This window comes from Rhodnius prolixus, unplaced genomic scaffold, assembly GCF_049639745.1.
Source record: "Rhodnius prolixus isolate KJV_2025 unplaced genomic scaffold, Rpr scaffold_1, whole genome shotgun sequence".
Classification (NCBI taxonomy): Eukaryota; Metazoa; Arthropoda; class Insecta; order Hemiptera; family Reduviidae; genus Rhodnius; species Rhodnius prolixus.
Genome location: NW_027411581.1, coordinates 26,860,096 through 26,879,444, shown reverse-complemented (window position 1 = coordinate 26,879,444; position 19,349 = coordinate 26,860,096). Strand labels below are relative to the sequence as shown.

At 33.2% G+C, this 19,349-nt stretch overlaps 1 protein-coding gene across 3 annotated transcripts; it reads right to left on the bottom strand.

Moving 5' to 3' along the window:
- Nucleotides 1-1,678: 1,678 nt before the first annotated feature.
- On the bottom strand, nt 1,679-10,520 carry LOC141458238 (uncharacterized). 3 transcript variants are annotated; one of them, XM_074135977.1, is made up of 7 exons: nt 10,363-10,496; nt 9,937-10,082; nt 9,409-9,522; nt 8,505-8,589; nt 7,490-7,566; nt 5,856-6,027; nt 1,679-5,768 (listed from the first exon to the last, which is right to left on the bottom strand). In XM_074135977.1, exons 3-7 carry the CDS (start codon nt 9,493-9,495, stop codon nt 5,653-5,655), a joined length of 537 nt encoding a protein of 178 aa, XP_073992078.1. In that variant the 5' UTR covers nt 9,496-9,522; nt 9,937-10,082; nt 10,363-10,496; the 3' UTR covers nt 1,679-5,652. The 3 variants fall into 3 exon arrangements, with proteins under 3 accessions (XP_073992078.1, XP_073992070.1, XP_073992088.1); XM_074135969.1 differs by lacking the exon at nt 9,937-10,082 and having other exon boundaries at nt 10,363-10,520; XM_074135987.1 differs by lacking the exons at nt 9,409-9,522; nt 9,937-10,082 and having other exon boundaries at nt 10,363-10,500.
- Nucleotides 10,521-19,349: the final 8,829 nt, after the last annotated feature.

The following is a 19,349-nucleotide window of genomic DNA, read 5'->3' as shown; positions in this document are numbered from 1 at the left end:
GTTATTGACTTGAACGAGACACTAAATAACATTTGCATACCACAATTATAAATTATAATTCTTATTTGAATTATACAAAAATAGATTAACATCCGGGCTGTATTAATTCACAAATCCATTCCAACGGCAAACTATCAAATTAGCTTGTTAATGTATACGCTATGGAGGAGTGCATTTACAAGGATGTGGTTGGCGCTATAACCCTTGTCAGACTGTTCTATAACAGGCTCTCCTCTATTCAAACACACCGTCAGCAGTCTTAGCCCACTCTACTAACAATCTCGAGATTAAATATTCATAATATCCATTCTCAAATAGTTGCTTCCTGTCTCGGCCGCTAAGATTCCCTATTTACTCATAGCTTCGCTCTCCTGTACTGGTGCTGCTCTGCTCCTCCCCACAATCCCAATATTATAATGTATAATATCTGTGTATGTATGTGGCATTGGGTAACAATAATAATAAAGATGGCGAGCTTAATTTACACCTAAGCACCCAATTTATTTTTCATGTTTTTTGTCGAGAAGATTCTCCTTCCGCTTTTAACTTATTTTGTTTATGTTTTAGTTTCCCATCCATTCTTCTGTTTCAATATACAGGGTGAACCAGTAAGTATTGTCCATAGACCTACTGTGTGGAGTTTAATGACGTATTGACCAACTTCATATTTTCCACTATTCTTGAGTGACGTCACTTTTAATTTTTTTTCTAAAATCATTACTTTTTTCCAATAAAAATGTTATTACTGAGAAAGTTTTAGTCCGTATTCGATTCTGATGACACGGTTAGAAAGACCGATAAATTTCCTAAAAATTGACACCATTTCGAAGCATAAGTTATTCTCCAAACTGCCTTAATCTTCCTCCGGAACCTAGGAAAATAAAAGTAATCGAATTTTTTTTAAACAAGTGCTATTTTTATAATCGAAGGCTAATTTGCTTAGTTTCAAAATCTAACATTTTGTCAAATATTTCAGTTTAGATTTTTTTTTTCTTTTTTTAATGTGCAATAAGTAACCTTAGACTACCTTATTTTTAGACGATCTACTTTAAAAATTGACTACAGCTCCATCCACAAGAGTTTAATGAATTAAACAACACAATACAATATCACTGCTCGTGAACACGTTTTCTTGCAAAACAAACACAATTTCTCATACGAAGATAAAAGGAATCCTGGAACATGATATACCGTTTGAAAGCCCTTCGATTATAAAACTAGCACTTGTTTAAAAAATTTCGATTACTTTTATTTTCCTAGGTTCCGGAGGAAGACTAAGGCAGTTTGGAGAATAACTTATGCTTCGAAATGGTGTCAATTTTTAGGAAATTTATCTGTCTTTCTAACCATGTCATCAGAATCGAATTCGGACTAAAACTTTCTCATTGGAAAAAAGTAATGATTTTAGAAAAAAACTTTAAAGTGACGTCACTCAAGAACAGAGGAAAATATGAAGTTGGCCAATACGTCATTAAACTCCACTTTAGATGTACTACATGCAGTAGGCCTAATTGACAATACTTACTGGTTCACCCTGTATACAGTTTATATAAACAATATTCACGAAAAGAAGGCGAAGGACGGATTCATCACAGTTTCAGAAACGATATCAACCCAATAAAGTTAATTACGGTATTTAAGTTCTCTTCAAATTGATAAAAAATTTTGAATCAATAAATACAAAATAAATAAGCCGTTTATTGAGCTATACATACACAAATGCAATAAGTGAATCCACAAATTAACACAAATAAATAAGCTCAAATCAGCTAATACCTCTTCATAAAGTCGGAATACGGGTACATCTCTTTTGTATACTGACAAATTATTTTCCAAAAATAAAAGCCTTCTAAACAAAAGTAAACCAAAGTACAAAAAAACTATAAAGAGAAATTTGACATTTCTTTTTCCTTATTACCTTATTATGTGCTTTAACTACATTTATTTATTTTATTATTATTAATATTGTTTTTCAATCAATTAGTTAAGTATAAAGATAATTATTTTATCATTAAAGTTTAATTAATTGCTTTCCAATTTTTTAATTTTTTTTTCCAATATTATTATTGTCTAGAGCAGCGTTTTCCAACCTGTGGTGCGGTACCACCAGTGGTACGCGAAAAATAATCAATAATCGCGGACATAAAATTAAAAACAAAATTAAATCATAAAAATATCATAGAAACGTTTTTTCCTATAATTCATAAAAAAATATTTTAATTAATAATATTATATAGTAAAGACGTTAACATGTACAGTAATAAGGTTATTCTGTCTCAAGATATACGAAAAAATATAATGGAGTTATTTTCCAAAATTTTGAAGAGAAAAATATGTACATAAGTAATTTTGCATTATTTAAAAGAGTTAAAGATCTTACACTATACAAAGTTTAATAAAGTGAACATGAACTTGATCTCCTTTGTAACAGATACATTGTATCTCTATACCAGCGTTTCCCAACCTGTGGTACGCGAGTTGCTGGTTGGTGATACGTGAAAATAATCAATAATGGCGGACATAAAATTAAAAAAAAAAAATTAAACAAATTTCACGAAATACAGCCATTTTTATGAAGTGTTACAATTTAGCATGATGTACTACTAAGTGGTACGCGAACCAAAAAAGGTTGGGAAATGCTGGTCTAGAGGTAATCCAAGGAGTTGTTATTACCATTTTCAGCTGCTAATTTTTCTTAATCTTTTCTGTTTCTTGAATATTTCCTTCAATACTCACAAAATAACTATTTCCTCTTCTAAGCTGCTCTTTTCTGTAATTGCTACTTCTTGATTATTTTTGGAATAGTATTTGTTTTCCCAGGTTGCAGTTTACAAGAAAATAGTCCAAACTACTGGCTCTGTTAAGCACCTTACCCTCTTTTCTGTTCCTCTTTGGGGTGTCCGAACTCTTTCTATTCTTCCATTTTGCTTCTTCACTTCTCTGTCTTTTCACCTTCCTGCTCTCCTGATTTTTTTATTTCCTCCAGAGAAAATAATTTCCCATTCACCAAAAGCTTGTCATATTTCATTAACACTTTGCTACCGGCTGTTTTCAGAGACTGTTCAAAGGGATATAGCTTTTCTCTTATCATCCGTATTTATTTTGGAAGATCTTCCTTTATTAATATGTGTTTCCATTCCTACACATTTTTTAGATTACTTTTCCTTCTAAGTATTTCATTTCTAAGATTAATTGAATTAAATTTCACCAATACTGGACCCTTTTGTTCGTTGGTAGAGAAGGTAAATATATTATCTATGCTGTAAACATTGCAATTTAAAAATGATTTGAGAATCCCCAGCACTTGGTCCAAAAGAATAGCATAATTTCCAACTTTTCCAGTCGAACACCAGTATATTATACTTCCTTCTAATTTTTTCCTCTCTTACATTCTTTTCTTCCAAATCCTTTTTAATAAAATCTACTTCACTTTTTAATTGTGTTACTTCGTGTATGAAGCTCTCATTGATTTTATTCATTTTCGTCACCAATATATCTAGCTTTTCTAGTTTCTCTAAAATTAGATTAAGTTTATCTTCCATTATGCTATAGTAAATATGCGGATCAAAAAGATTTATGAACTTGTCGAAATACTTTTATGAACTTTTTAAGACTTATTTATTTATATTATTTTATTTTGTATACTTTTTATTTTTGTATAAGTTTATTACGATTTTTTTATATCTTAAAAAGGAAGGTGAAATCTGCAAATGACAAATCTATTGCACGAAGTAGTTATGTAGACTAGGAATGTCAGAGAGACAAGGATAGAGGTAGTTCCTCTTCCCTCTTCGTTACTACTTCTTGAATCTCCCCAAAATGTATGAATATTTAAAAAGTTTTGATTCTCTAAATGTCTGCTCCATTCAATAAAATGATATATCCAATTCACTATTTATTTCAGCAAATTATTCAATTACTTATGGCAAAAGAAAGAAGAATATAAGAACGCATAAGGTAACTGTTTGTAAAACTAACTAAATTAATATTTCCCCACAAATATTTCAAATAAATGTTCTATCTAGTATGTTTAGTTATTGTACAAGGGTTAAAGAGAATCATTGGAGTGACAAAGCTTAGTCCACGCCTCCTCTAAAACTAACATGAGAAGCGTATACGTACATGAGGCAATGTTGCAAATAATAATTGTAGATATAGACATGTACATATGTGCATTTAGAAGGAGGAGTTTACTAGAGAATCTCAAAAAACTGAAAGTCGATTCAGTTAATTAGCGGAGTTGGCTGATTTTGTTCAAAAGTTTATTGCTGGATCTCATGATGGCACCTTTACGAAATATCAAATTTGAATCTCCGAGATTTCCCGTTTTTGAATTATTTTGAGTAAACACTTTTTTAAACCTATGTTCCTTTTGAAAATTTCAAATTAAAGATATGCAAACCTTCTCTTATTAAGAAGTAATAAACAGAAACAAACTTATGATAATTAACATGTTGGTATAAAGTTTTAATAATTTTTTTGAACAAATGTCTAGCCCTTTAAATTCAAATAATTACTATTGAGCATTTGATCCTTCCAATTGTTAAAGAATGGCCAGTAAATTTTCTAAAAAGCATTGTTGTTGGATTTAACTTATCTCATAACATAAAATTTCTACTCACCAATTGAATTAATCCAAACACTTTTGCTCCGATACTGAGCGGAATGCAAAAACAGAACTTCTTAACTTCATACAATTCGAATTTCATTATTCTTCTACATTAAAATTTGGCAGCAAAAAAATATTATTATTAATTTCATTACTGGTTTATAAATTTTTTGAAATTTAAAATTAAATAACCGAATACTCTAGCAGTTGTTGTAGAAACAGAAAAACAATAATATAGATGTGACAAACTTCCCATTCGAATACTCTTTATAGAAACTGCCAGTTCCACTATCGCATAAGATAATAAGTTCCAAGGTCACTAACCCTCTCGGATGTTACACATTTCTGTGTTAAAAGAATAATGCATTCAATTTATAAATTTAATTGACATAAATGTAGCTCCGAAGTTTAGACAAATGTGGTCAATTGGTCCCCTCAGCTTTTAGCTTTTTTTACGCCGTTTGTAATTCTCATTTTACTTGAAAAATTAAATTAACATTTATTCATCAACAGTAATGTGTAATCTCTGAAATGTATTAAGTGAACTCATTGATTTGATTACAAAAAATCAAAATAACAAAACCAAAATATAGGTACATATTAAAAATTTCCTTCATAAATAAATTTGTTGTTGTACTGCGCTGATTTTACTGCCCAGTCTCTTCCACTAAAACAAACTATTCATTTTATTTATTGTTTAAAAAAAAAAAACTATTTGTTTCAGAGGAATCATTGTTACTAGTCATTTAGCTGTAAATATATGATGGTTACTAGATATAATTCTGCAGGTGAGATCCAAAGGTGCTCTCTGTTTCATGAACAGTTCATAAGTAGACATGACAGAAGACGCTCTAACTTTAGAATAACCATGTACAAATATTAAACTGTTAATAAGCTCTGAAGATTACCTAGTCCCTAGGTGGAAAGCTCGGCAAAATAAAAAAATGAAATTAGCATTAATCTTTCTTCCTCCTGGATTAATGAATCAATCACCAAAAACGATTACAGCACAGTTATGCGATGAAATTCTTAAATATCCAAATTCATCGTACAGATGTTGAGTTTTTTCGCCAACCAATGCTTCCTTCCTTGTCATTTTTATTTCTGAACATTTTCTTATACAAACTGTTCATAACGAGGCAGAAATATGTGTACGCAACTGCAATCAAAAATAGAAACCAAAGGAACATGATTGGGTCTTAAATAAAATATTAGTAATTGATTATAAAAATAAAATAAGAATTACCTATAAACAAACATTCTTCGATAACTTGTTCAGGATTTATAAATTCAAACTCTTGATTCTTTTTTATGCTTCTGTTTACAGCAATAATGATCGAATTTATTATTAACAAAATAGCCAGTAGAATAGAACTTGCTTCAAACAGAACCCAGGCAAACAACAGCGCTGGACTTTTCTATAAAATAATAAAATAGTATTAGTAAAATAAAAGAATATTGAAATAACTCATGTGGTTTGTGATTTAGGAACATTATTAGTATTCATAATTGTGTTTAATTTGTTTGTACGTTTACTTGCTGGTTGATCTGGTTTTGGGTGTTGGATTCGGAGAGAGATAAAATGTAGTAAATACCATCTTTGTTAAAAAACCATTAATTTGTCTAGTTGCTCCGGTGTTTTTCAACTAGAAATTAAATCGTTCCTTGAGATCTGTAGGTTGCGAACAATGCTCTTTGAATCCATTCGGACATGCTACTACGACTGTAAACGATGCGAACACTTTTTAAGCTAGTCAGTTACACTTACACACGAGGTCTGGCTATTAAATAACGAGACTGCACGCGCAGAAGGCGTCCTAGAGAAGTAGGGTTGGAAACGAATGCAGCGTTGGATAGCTGGAAGTGTCTACTATTCCTGTATGAAAACACGTTTTTGTCGCTGTAGTAGTATTTTTTCTGCAGAGGTTAGAAACGAATGTGTTTTTTTCTCGTGCCGATAACCATGTATGACGATAAACACGAGTAACGGATCAATGAGAAATTTCTGGTTAAATTAAAAAAAAACTCCGACCGAATGCTATAAGTTGTTGAAAGAGGCCCAGATAAGAATTCTCTATCTCGTGCGCGTGTTTTCGAATGGTATAAGCGGTTTTCTGAAGGCCGAGAGAGCAAGGATCTAGAAATCAAAATTTAAAACCATGCTAATAGTTTTTTTCGACATCAACGGCATCTTGGTGATTGAATGGGTTCCAGAGGGTTAAACTGTAAACCAAACTTACTATTTGAAAGTTTTGGCAACACTGCGTAAAAAATGGCCGGAGTTATGGAAAAACAAGTCGTGGATCTTGCATCAGGACAACGCACCTGCCCATAACGCGCTATCTGTGAAGGGTTTTTTAGTCGCTAGAGGCACTCCAGTGCTCGAACACGAGCCGTACTCGCCTGATTTAGCACCCTGTGACTTTTTCCTGTTTCCGAAGATCAAGTCTGCCTTAAAAGGAACCCGATTCGAGTCGATGGAAGAGGTGAAGCGAAAATCGGCGGAGCTCCTAAATGCTCTTACAAAAGAAGACTTCCAGCTTTGCTTTGACCAATGGAACGGTGTGTGGCGAGGGGAGGGGAGTACATTGAAGGGGAGCATTCGATTGTAGAATAATTTTTAAAATAAAACTCTTTTTCATAAGCAGTCTCCTTATTTAATAACCAGACCTCGTATGTTATTGTCTTATTTATCTCCATCCTTCGCTTAAAACCTTGAATACGTATTATATAAAATATACTTTAAACAGGTCTATCAGACTGATTAGAAAGCTACATTAGCAACTTAGCCTACTGAGCAGCCACGCTTTAGCATCTAAGTGTAACTACAGATAAAAGAAAACTAATTATTAATTGTTCGGATAACTGAAAATACATTACCTCGTACAGACCAATTAGCGCATAAATTCCAAACATTACTTGTAAACTTAGTCCAATATCTTCAAATTCTACGAGTCCTGTAAAAATAGCAACGACAAAACGGGTGTTATAATGGTACAAATTATTAAGTACAAATTACATTCTTTAACTTTCTCTTAAGAGGTGAGATAGGTATTGCGATAAGACGAAATTTTGAAAATAGAGCTTCTTTCGATTAAATCTCAAAAAACTGAAAAATCGATTCCATAAATGGTACTTCATGTTGATCGATTTTGACAAAAACCGTAATTTTGTCGCGTCTGGAATTTTTCGTTTTTCAGTTAAGGTAGTCAAACAATCACTGGTCACATCATAAAAACCATGTTTTCGCACTTCACACTTTTGGCTATTTCCGTGAGAACTCAACATCCAAAACTGCTTAATCACAATACTAAAAGAGTAAGAGGAGTGAAAACTAAATCATGCTAGAGACAGGCTTGTTGCAACAATCTCAATGCTCTAAGTATTTTCTGCATCCCTATGTTCACTTCTTAACGTTGGAACTTTACAATTTCTCAAATTAATTATTTGTCAGTTCACTGCCCAGGTTGAATCGGAGTAGTTGCCAATACAATGGTCAGATTGGCGTTCGTAGTCAGATTTCTGTCGAAATCCATTCAGGGTGCTAGTCTTGTTAAATAAAAGAATGGAGGAAATGTTATTCCAGTTAATTTATTTTAACCAAAATGTTGTCTACTTATTATTTTCTTGAGGCTCCAAATAACTATTTTCTGAATTGCGAACATGACTCTTCCAGTAAACTGTTGGCTAGAAATAAGATGAAGTAAAGACTGTTCTTAGTTTACTGTTGCTAAATTTAATTTTTTTAAAGTATTTCCTGTCCGATCTGTTTATATTATAATTGATTTATCCTCCCTGATTTACGTTTTCTAAAGCATCTAATCAGAAAGAATTATTTTTGGGTTTCTTACATCTAGTTATGCTAGTTATATTGTTTTTTTTCAAAAGTAATTACCAGAAAAATATTCAGTACCAAAGCTCATTTTAAAAAACGAAACTCTCACTGACAGCATACGAATTAAAAATATTATTGAGAATGTCTGAAACAAAAAATATATATACATACGCTAATAATGAATCATCAATTTGATTATATGAACGTTTTAACCACAAAATACGAGTACGTATTTAGTATGGAAGTGAAAAGTAATTTTGATCGTAAGGTTTATTTTATAAATGGTTGGTTGTACCCAATGTCATCAATGGTTACATAAACTTTTGTATTATTTGAGGTAATTTATTTGAGGCGGCGGGACGTTTTAATTCTCTGAGAACACCATACTCGTAATCAACGCAGACTACGAAAGTTGCTCATCCAGAGTACATAAACATTCAAATAATAATAAATTCTGGACGAGGAAATATTAATGATGTATAATATTTTGTTTTGTTCTTTGACAGAGAGGGAAAATATAATAACAACCAAAACTTGTTATCATAGTTTACCGGATGAATCAGATTGATCTATCCAACAATTCTATGCCATCAATTCTACATGGATGACCAGAAGCGTTTACCACCAATGAACATCAATTGGAGGACTTGCTGCCTTTGGCTGGAGCTTAAAGCTTGGATTTCTACCTTAAATTAGGAATAAAAAGTGCGAGCTTTGAAAGCACTGGCAATTCTTTGAAGGAAGGCCCGGTATACCGATATATGCGGTGAGTTTAGGGCTTAAGCCATAGAGTGTGCACCAACAATGGTAAATGAAAATCATGAAAGCCTGCTATTTCTGTACTTCAAAAATATTATAAAATTATATTTTTTTCGGATTTATTAAACATTAAATATTATCTTTTCCAAAAATTTACGACGCGCCCCCCCAAAAATAATAATAATAGTTTAGAACAACAGTTTACCAGATGAAAATAAGCTATAATTTTGGAACCAATTTCCAGTTGAATGCAACATAAAAAGTTTTTCAGTTCCGGCAGTGCACACCTCATGATTGCCACACTTAAACCAGCAGTAATCTGAAATTTTTGTTTACAGTTAAAAATAATTATAAACAATTATTGTAAAAACTGACCATTTTATTTATTTCTTATTTATTTATTTTTAGATAGTCATAGATAGCTTGCTATGAATTTCATTATCAGTGGCGATAAACATTAAGGGCGTACTGTACAGTTCCTGCCAAATATGTTTTTATGTTGTGACATTGTATACAATTTAAAAAAAAATAAAATAAAATCATTGGAATTTTATTAATTTCTATTACATGGGCCAGGACCGGATTACATTTGAAATATTCATATCAAAAATTAATTTAATTTTGCAACTCCACTAGGGAACGCCCGAGAATTCTTCAGCATTGAGAATATACTTCATCAAATGATTTTTTTTTAAATAAATCTTAAATCTTTCAGGTATTTCATATTTCATACCTACTACCGGCAAGTAACTGGATTTTTTGTACTAGGGGTTGTTGTGGCTCAAAAAATATTTTTTTCCATTTATATTCCAAACACTTCAGTATAACGTAAAGGATTGGAGATGAATTGCCAAATTCCTGTTGCCTCTTGTCAAACCTCTTGTCAAAAAGATTAGGTATTTGAATGTACACTATTATATTATCTATTAGTGGACAAAGTCTTAAAGTCAATGATGTAGAATTTAAGATACATATAAATGAAATACAAAGTAGTTTTAGATTTTGTGTGAGTTGAATAGTGCCCATTTTAGATATCGTACAATGCTTTACGACACTATTTCAACAATAAGTAAAAACTACTAAGTTGCAATTGAAAAATACATCAAGATTTTATTGAAATCTCAAAGAAAACATTTAGTAAAAAAAATATTAAACTTACCTTAAAACTTAATATGTAAGCCAATCAATATAACTGGTTTATGGAAAAACAAAAACAAAACTGCATTTTAAGAAAACGTCAATAAAAGATCAACTCCTCAATAAAGGCAAATGTCTGTTCTGAAAGACGGCAAATAAATAGCGCCAGCACAACAAATAGTCTAGCCCCTCCAATCTAATTCTGGGCCAATAACCAACGTTCCCGCCTAGTGTGTACTATGTGTGGGACCTTCTGACAGAAACAAATCCTCGATATATTCGGTACTATTAGAGGTAAGTGACATTGACTTAATTTATTCGTGACTTATATCGTCTTATTAATCATAACTTTATAAATAATTTAAACTTTAATAACTAATAAGATAAGCGAAGGATGTATTACCCAGCCGAAATCTATGTATTAAAACTGTCCGGCAGGACAGTTGTATAAGGGTTGATCGTCAAAAAGTGCACGAAAAAGCGTAACTTTGAAAAACACCCAACTTTGAATTTTTTTTTCTCTTTTTGTATAAAAGATAAAATTCCCAAATTTTCTTTAAAATATAGGGCAAATCCTCCTTTATAACTGTAATTTTTTGCAACAACCCAGATTTTATAGATTTCGAGAAAAAGTTGTTGAAAATGAGCAAAAACGGCGTTTTCAAAAATTGGTCTTGTTCTTGTTCTTGTTACCTTTTTTGTAAACAACGTACAGCCTAAACGCGCGAACCGATTTTCATGAATGAGGTGTCATTCGTCAATAATTAATTTTATGCACTGTACCAGCTAATCTTGTTTATCAGTCATATTTGCCAAGGACTTAGTTTGTATTCAATTTATCTAATTTATAGTTAAAACTCCGCATTTTGGATAAGAATTTGGAATATCTAAAAATCTACCTTCTTTCTTATAACAACTGATAAAAAGAACTTCTTTTAATGTAACTTCTGTTTAAATAACTCTTTCATAACTGCAACAATTTTAGGCACACTGAACATTTTTAAATCTAAGAAATTCATTTTACACAGACTAAAAATTCACTTATTTATGTACCGTTTTGTCACTTAGACTAAAGTTCGATTCGATTTCAAAACTTGCTCTCCGCTACTTTGTTTACCTAGACGTGCTTAACATTACGCTAGATTGCTCTAACTCTAAGCAATTTAACTCAATAACTAGCACTGTAGCAACTAATTTTAGTTACAAAAAGTCCTTAATATTTATAAAACTTTTACTACTTCTACGTTTATTTGAAAAAAAAAAAAAAAAAAAAATCCTTGCATTCACGACTTCTCTGTTCTTTATTCGCTCCAAACGATCCACTTCGAGCAAAAACTGTATTTGCCATAAGAAGGAGCAGATTTCCAGTTTCAGGTACCTTGTGGTCTCTAGAAGAGCTGAAGAATGAACTCGGTTAGTGGCCTCGTCACTGGATGACTTCTCCAATCCACCAATCCTCTTTTAAGTTTTACTTAATAATCACAGTGGCTTCTTGTATCGAATTGTGTTGTTGTAAATAACAAATTAAAAAAATAAATAAATAAAATCTTGCTGTAAAATAATGATAAAACTCATTTTTTCTTCTATTAAATTCTTTGACTGTAACCATCACGCTATTTAAAATTTAATTACGCAATCTGACTAACGCACAAGAATTTTAAAATAATAAGATCGTTTATGAGAGAAATGTAATTTTGTTTCTTTGCACGCATATTTTCATTTTAAATGAAGGTAGAATTTTAAGTATTCTTTCTTTATAAGTTCATTAATAACAGAACTAATTAGTTATCGGCGTTAAAATAATTCTAGACCCTTCTAGAATGTTTATTACTTAAGGGGCATTATGATGCAAATGGTTTTCCCACCTCGCGAATCCTAACAATTACCATAATATTAACTAAATGCATTCGCATAAGGATTACGGGCTGAATTAATGGGCCTTAATATCATGAGCAAGTGTAGATATGAATTATTGGTTAGGACTAGAAGTCTTTGCACCTAATACGGCTACTTCCTTTACAAATATCTTCCTTCCGCCTATTACTAGTCAGCAGTATTTTCGGCTTCTCTTTTATTGCAAAACAGCTTTTAATTAAAACGAACTTTTAGATTCGGTGAATGTTTACTGAATGATTTTCTCTTCTAATTTCCAGAATTATTTTTTTATATTCCAGAATTTACGTGGAAATATATACTTATATATTTTTTGTTTTAATTTATTTCGTTATTTACAATCTGTATAATATAATATACAACAAGTAAATAGGGAAAATGAAGGATAAATGGATGCGTGAGAGGCAGGAGGAACGAAACTGCCCAGCGGTAGCACTTTCTATAACAGGATATGATTTTTAGGCCTTCAGACTGCGAGGAAGTCGCGGGGCCACTGGCGATTCAGTTGGCGAGGAGGATTGTCAGGAATGTCAGAGGAGGCGAGAGACTGTACTAGAGGATTGGAGCAAGTGGAGAGAGCAATATGGAATTTTTGATATTTAATCTTGGCGAGTTGGTGTACGAAGGGGATGTTGAGGTCGTTGTGAAGAGTGAGGTTAGTCACCGTAGAAAGGAGCGTCAGATATCTGTCGGAATAGTTTTGATTGAAATGTCTGACAGTCCGTATGTTTGTAGGTTTGGCTGAACCCCACAGCTCTAGTCCGCTCTAATCTTTTTTTTTTTCAGAAACTGTACTCAAAATATAATACGCAAATAAAGCATTTTAAAGGACTACAATGCTCACGAGCACTCAACAGTGTTAGTTATCAAGTTGTTTAATTCATTGAATACTTGCAAAACAAACGTAATTTCTCATAAGAAGATAAAAGGAATCCTGGAAAATGATATACCGTTTGAAAGCCCATTAAACAATGAAACTTTTGTAAAAAGTGCCAGCACCTAGGTCTGATAATGATCACGTAAGGGCCTAATGAGTTTTCTTAAAAATTTCGATTACTTTTATTTTTCCAGCATTCGGAGGAAGAATGAGGCTGTTTGGAGCATAACTTATGCTTCAAAATGGTATCAATTTTTAGAAAATTTATCTGTCTTTCTAACCGTGTCATCAGAATCGAATTCGGACTAAAACTTTCTGAGTAATAACATTTTTATTGGAAAAAGTAATGATTTTAGAAAAAAAATTAAAGTGACGTCACTCAAGAACAGTGGAAAATATGAAGTTGGCCAATACGTCATTGAACTCCTCTTTAGATGTATTACACACAGTAGGCCTATGGACAATACTTACTGGTTCACCCTGTATACACATGTAAGCACTCTCAATTTTTTTTTCAAATTTCTTTGAACCTTTTTAAACTAATTATCCGGCTAAATATTTATCATCATTATTTTACAAGTTTTTTGGGGGTTGGAAGGGGAATTTTCCGGAGACAGTGACTCGAAGCATCCTTTGTAAGGTAATTAAGTTCCACCGCCCGTGTAGTGGCATCAAAATTAACGAAATGATGAGATTTCGAAATAAAAATTCAGACTTCAGAAATTGAAACTATCGGTTTGGCCAATAAGTTCGTTCGGTTTTTATTTTGGTACAGATTCATTCCGATTTTCTTTTTTATTTTCGGCGCAAGCGCAGAACTCGATTGTTCATTTCAAAGATTATGTTAAGCTTAACCTTTCTATGGATAGGTTTCTATGTTAATCTATGGATTTCGGTTTAACAAACATTGCTACTGCGCTTGCTGCATAGCTGTAAAGATGGAAGAAAGTAAAGAGCATTTTCGTTATATTTTGCTCTATCATTTTAAAAAGGGCAAACGAGCTGCAGAGGCTCATAAAAAGATATGTTGTGTTTATGGTGATGATGCCCTAACAGAACGCGTGTGCCAAAAGTGGTTTGTCAATTTCTGTTCTGGAGATTTTTACATTAATGATGCGCCCCGCTCCGGTCACCCGGCCGAGATTAATTCAGATGATGACAAGGGCGTAATCGATAAAGATCCATGCCAATCGGCGAGAGAGATAGCAACAGCACTTAACATATCTTATACGAGCTCCAAAAATCATTTGCGCCGGCTGGGATGCATTTCTCGGTTCAATTTTTGGGTACTGCATGAATTAACCGACGCAATGACTTAGCCACTCGCATATCCATTTGCGATGCGTTGCGGAAACGTCAAAAAAATACCCATTTTTAAAGCGGACGATAACGGGAGATGAAAAATGGATCGTCTACGATAATGTAGTGCGTAAAAGATTATGGAAGCACTGCAGTGAGCCGCCGCAAACAAGCTTGCGGGCGGAATTGCATCCGAAGAAGATTATGCTCTTCGTATGGTGGGTTTATAAAGGTATCATCTATTATGAGCTGTTACTGTCGGGCAAAACAATTGATTCAACTGCATGCTGCTAGCAGTTAACCCAACTAGACCACGTAATCCGCACAAAACGTCCAGAATTAGCATATCGCAAAGGTGTCGTCTCCCACCACGACGACCCAGTCCGCATGCGTCATTGCCCACTCGGAATAAACTGCTGGGATGTTTTTTCTCATCCTCCGTATTCACCGGACCTGGCACCTTCTGATTATCATTTATTCTGATAGTTGCAGAACTCCATGAACAGAAAAACTTTCGATAAAGTTCTACGAACGTGGTATAATGAAGTTGGAGGAAAGATGGCAAGAAGTTACCAATAAGAATGGTCAATGTATAATTGATTAAAATTTATTCTGTGTATCAAAAAAATTGATTTTTATTCCCCCCTCAAAAACCGAACGAGCTTATTTGCCAACCCTATAATTTAGGAATTATTACAATACAAGTTAGATAAACGTTTAGTGCGGTTCTACCTATTAGGTTGAGCTCAAAAGACAAACTACGTTATTAGCCATTTTTGTTGGAGATTTTCTGTTAGGGAAAACTACATAATAATGACAATAAACCAGCTTTTATATAAATAAAAGGATTTCGTCAACAGAGTTTAAATTTAACCGTTAACAAGCTGTACAGATGTTTGTTTTTCTAGCCATTGTACTACGTAATTGTCTAATTACATACGTAATTGTCTAATTACATACGTAATTGTCTAATTTAGTTCTATAATTTACTCTCCCTCCTCTCTCCTTCCACCATACTTCTGTACCAATTACTAACCAAGTACGATATCTCGGACTACATCTTGACAAACGACTAAAATGGAACCCACACACGAGACTGACCTCAATCTGTAGTATAAAATGTTGAAAAGACTACTCGACAAACGATCAAAACTGACTCTGACGAACAAACGAACACTATATACCGCTCTACTTGCCCCAATATGGACGTACGAAATACAACTCTACGGAAGTGCCAAAAAATCGAACATCAACCGACTTCAAACCTTACAGTCTAAAATTCTAAGAACAGTAGTTAACGCTCCCTTCTACGTCTCCAATCATACTATACACTCTGATCTAAATATTCATCTCGTTTCTGAAATAGCCAAATCTCGATACACAAAACTCCACTCAAATCTACACAGTCATTACAACCCTCTGATCCACAACATGTCTACTACAACACTTCCTTCAAATCCACAGCGCAGACTAAAACGGCGGTGGCCACGGGACCATCTCAACAAAACGCCGATCTCCTAGCTGTGTAGGCTTGCCAACGTGGCGAACTAACGGCTTCCATCACTCCACTCACTCCTCTTGGCGCACATACATGTGCGTGCACGTGTATTTACGCCATTTCCTTACCCTCATTTCTTTTGCTTATTGTACTGCATACAGTTGCAAAATAAATAAACAAATAAAAAAAAAAAAATTAAAAAAAAGTTCTATAATTTGTATGTGCAAAATTTTGTAATGTGTACTCGTCTTATTTCAGTTATTTCAAAGTGTACTTTCATTTTTATGAACTAATAATGTCTTTTTAAAAATTAATTATCCTCTAGTCGTGCCAAACAAAGTGACTCTTCCAAAATACATTAGGCGTCACCTAGCTACTTTTTAAATGATTTCAGCGAAAGGGATCCAAAGATCACAAAACTGTCAAAACAGTACAGAAGAAAACTAGGTAAACTTTCACTAGAGGCAAAAGAAAGTAGAAGTTCGTAAAACAAAAAAGCAAACTCTAATCAAAGAAATGGAGACTGAATCAAAGAAAAGTTGAAAAGTTGACTATGAAAAGAGGTACATTAAGACTACGTGCGTCTTGATACACTTTCAAGCCCAGCCTCATATATCTTAATGTAACTAGTGTACACTCGACTTAGTAAACGAGAGAGTTGCATTATACGGGTTGTCGACTTTTATCTCCCACGGTTGGTGTCTAATTTTGGGACGGAAGCTCGGAATGTATTCTGTGTTTCTCTCTAAGATATATTTACAAAACTTTATCTTATTTTACCATGTCAAATATTCTCTCTTCCTCTGTGACTTCATTTAAACTAAGGCATCAAAGGATGACGTCTTTTACTCGAAATAGATGGCTGTATTCATTCACTAAGAATGCTGCAAGTTAATTATTGAATCTAAATTAAAGAATAATACTAAACGTTTGAGCCATAAATTTAGCACTAACTCTCCAGTTATTATTTTTACTCGAATAAACGAGCTTATCTGCTAGCAGCTTGGATAACCCATTAAGCTTTCCTGCAATGGGCATAACCGTCCAGTTAACCGCAAAGACAATATTCCAGGTCAAATGATTTTAAAGTAATAGATGTAAAGTTAGTAATTCAAATTTAACCCTAAAGGGTCCATAATTCACTTTTTATTGTTACGACTGCACCATGTTACGGTTTTTCACCATTTTCAATTTTCTTTGAAATGGTCATTTGAAAGGCTCAAAGACATGAGTCCATACGTTTTCTTGACGACTGACTACCGGAGCGATGGTCTATAAAAGAAGTATATAACCTATTCAATAACCTGGCGCTCCGCCATACCTTACTGGGCAAGATAACTGGCTTTCGCAGCTAGTGTGAATCCTGTTTGTGGAGTAGAAGAGGTTGAGGAGCGCTAAAGACCACAGTTGTCGATGCTTAAAAAAAAAAGAGAAGTTTTTCGGCGTGTTCAACGTATGACCATAAGTGATCAAAATTCCAACGAATGACCAGAAGTGATCGGAATTCCAACTAATGACCAGAAGTGATCGGAATTCCAACGAATGGCCGTAAGTTGTTTTTCAGCCCTAGTAACTAGAGCAAAATAAAAATAATATTCTTCAAAACTAACTGTTCGACTTACTATAAGAATATAAATTACCTATTGATTAAATGTTGATAAAAAAATAAAAATAAAATATGGAATTCTCAAAATGAGCGTAAATTTCATTAAAATGATTTCTGGAAAGAGTTTATTAAACAAATATTCAAATAAGTTGAGGTTTTGTGGCTAATTATATAAGACGAATGCTGGAAAGTAGAGTTTGGTGGTTCTGGCAACTAGCCTAATTCTGATATAAATCGCCGAGCCGTCTCTTTCCTATCAGAAGCAGGTGTATGGCCTTAGAGGAAGGGTTTTTAGTGGTTAGAGGAAAGAAAGTAAGCGTGGTTCTGGAGAGGGTAGAAATCGATTCTAATTGGAGCGATAGCACTTTCTCCAGTTCTACTTTGCACGCTTTACCAAATTGATTCATGGTTCGAATTCTTAATGTTTACCATTTAGCTAGAGTAGATGTAAATAGTTGGTAGTCATGCGCAGCTTCAAGGAGATGGATGATTGTTGCTGGCTGGATGGTAAAAGCTGATACCTGAAGCTGAAAAAATAATTTAAAAAAAAACAGGTTTTATCAATTTGACTCAAAATGTGAGTGATTTTTAGTCTATTGGAGTTGAAAAGAGATGGTTCAGGTTTTTAATCTTAAACGATTCTCTATAGCTCTGAAACTAATTCGAAAAGTCGGTGAAATCAACTCTTCAAATAAGGTTAACCGCTTTTCTCACAAATTTCAATTGTAAAAATGCATTTATCGGACGTTAATACATATTAAAAATGGCGGATATGAGCATTGTGATCTTCAAACATAACAAGTCCCTGAAGAATTAAACTTTAAACAAAATGTGCCCATTTAAAAGTGATAAGTTTATGTTTTCTCAGCCATATCTAAAGCCATGTATTAAATTAATAATAATTAAATTATTAATTGCTAAACCAATTGTTTTAAAGTTGAATAATAGAGATAATTTGCACTTGTAAAATTAAAATTATAAGGTAAAGAAGTAACTCTTTCGTTCAATTTGACTAATTGACAGTGGCTTAGCCTCCTTGAGGGGCTCAGTCGCTACCCAAAATAATATTTGAAAAAAGAAATCTTCCATTTTTTGTGATTATTTTTCTGCATCCACTTCTCAAATGTAACTTTTTTAAATAACTTTTAGCATTATTTACTAAATTTATAAACGGAACCAAAACGTTCATGAACTGCAACAAAGGCTGCAGCTTGCAGTTTGTCCGACTGCCCTGCTATAAGATTAGCTGATCAGAAAATATAGGAAGGACACACGATAGGTAATTTTTAGCCACTAACCACTGAGGCAACCTCTTTCTCTATATTACTGTTATGTCTATCTATTTTGATGTTACCAAAAATTTTCAAGATAATCTTTTTTAAAAATTTCTCATTAAAAAAAAGAAAAGAAAGAGAGAAGCGAGCTTTTATCTTCTTTATAGCCAATTAAGGGGTTTAAACCAGTAATCTAGAGGTTTATCCAGGGGTTTTGTTGAGGGCATTTAATTGGCCGGCGTACAATAGAAAAAAAAAAAAAAAATACAGCAAAGTCCCAGCATTAAATAGAGGTACCGGTGGAGGTTGACTGGAGCGTCTACCTTTCTGACGGCTGGCTACCAGCAACTTCCGATAAGTCTTGTTCCCTAACCCACCAATAGAGAGAACAAAATAATGTAACTGCCAAGTTTGTTCCATACACCTACTCCTCGTTTCTTGATTGTTGCAGAGTTTCAATTTCACCTTGAAAACAATATTAATTATTGGGCAAGCGAGTAACATATTAATTATTTTGTAATTAATTTCATATTGAAGCACTAACGCAGTGAGTGTAAACGGT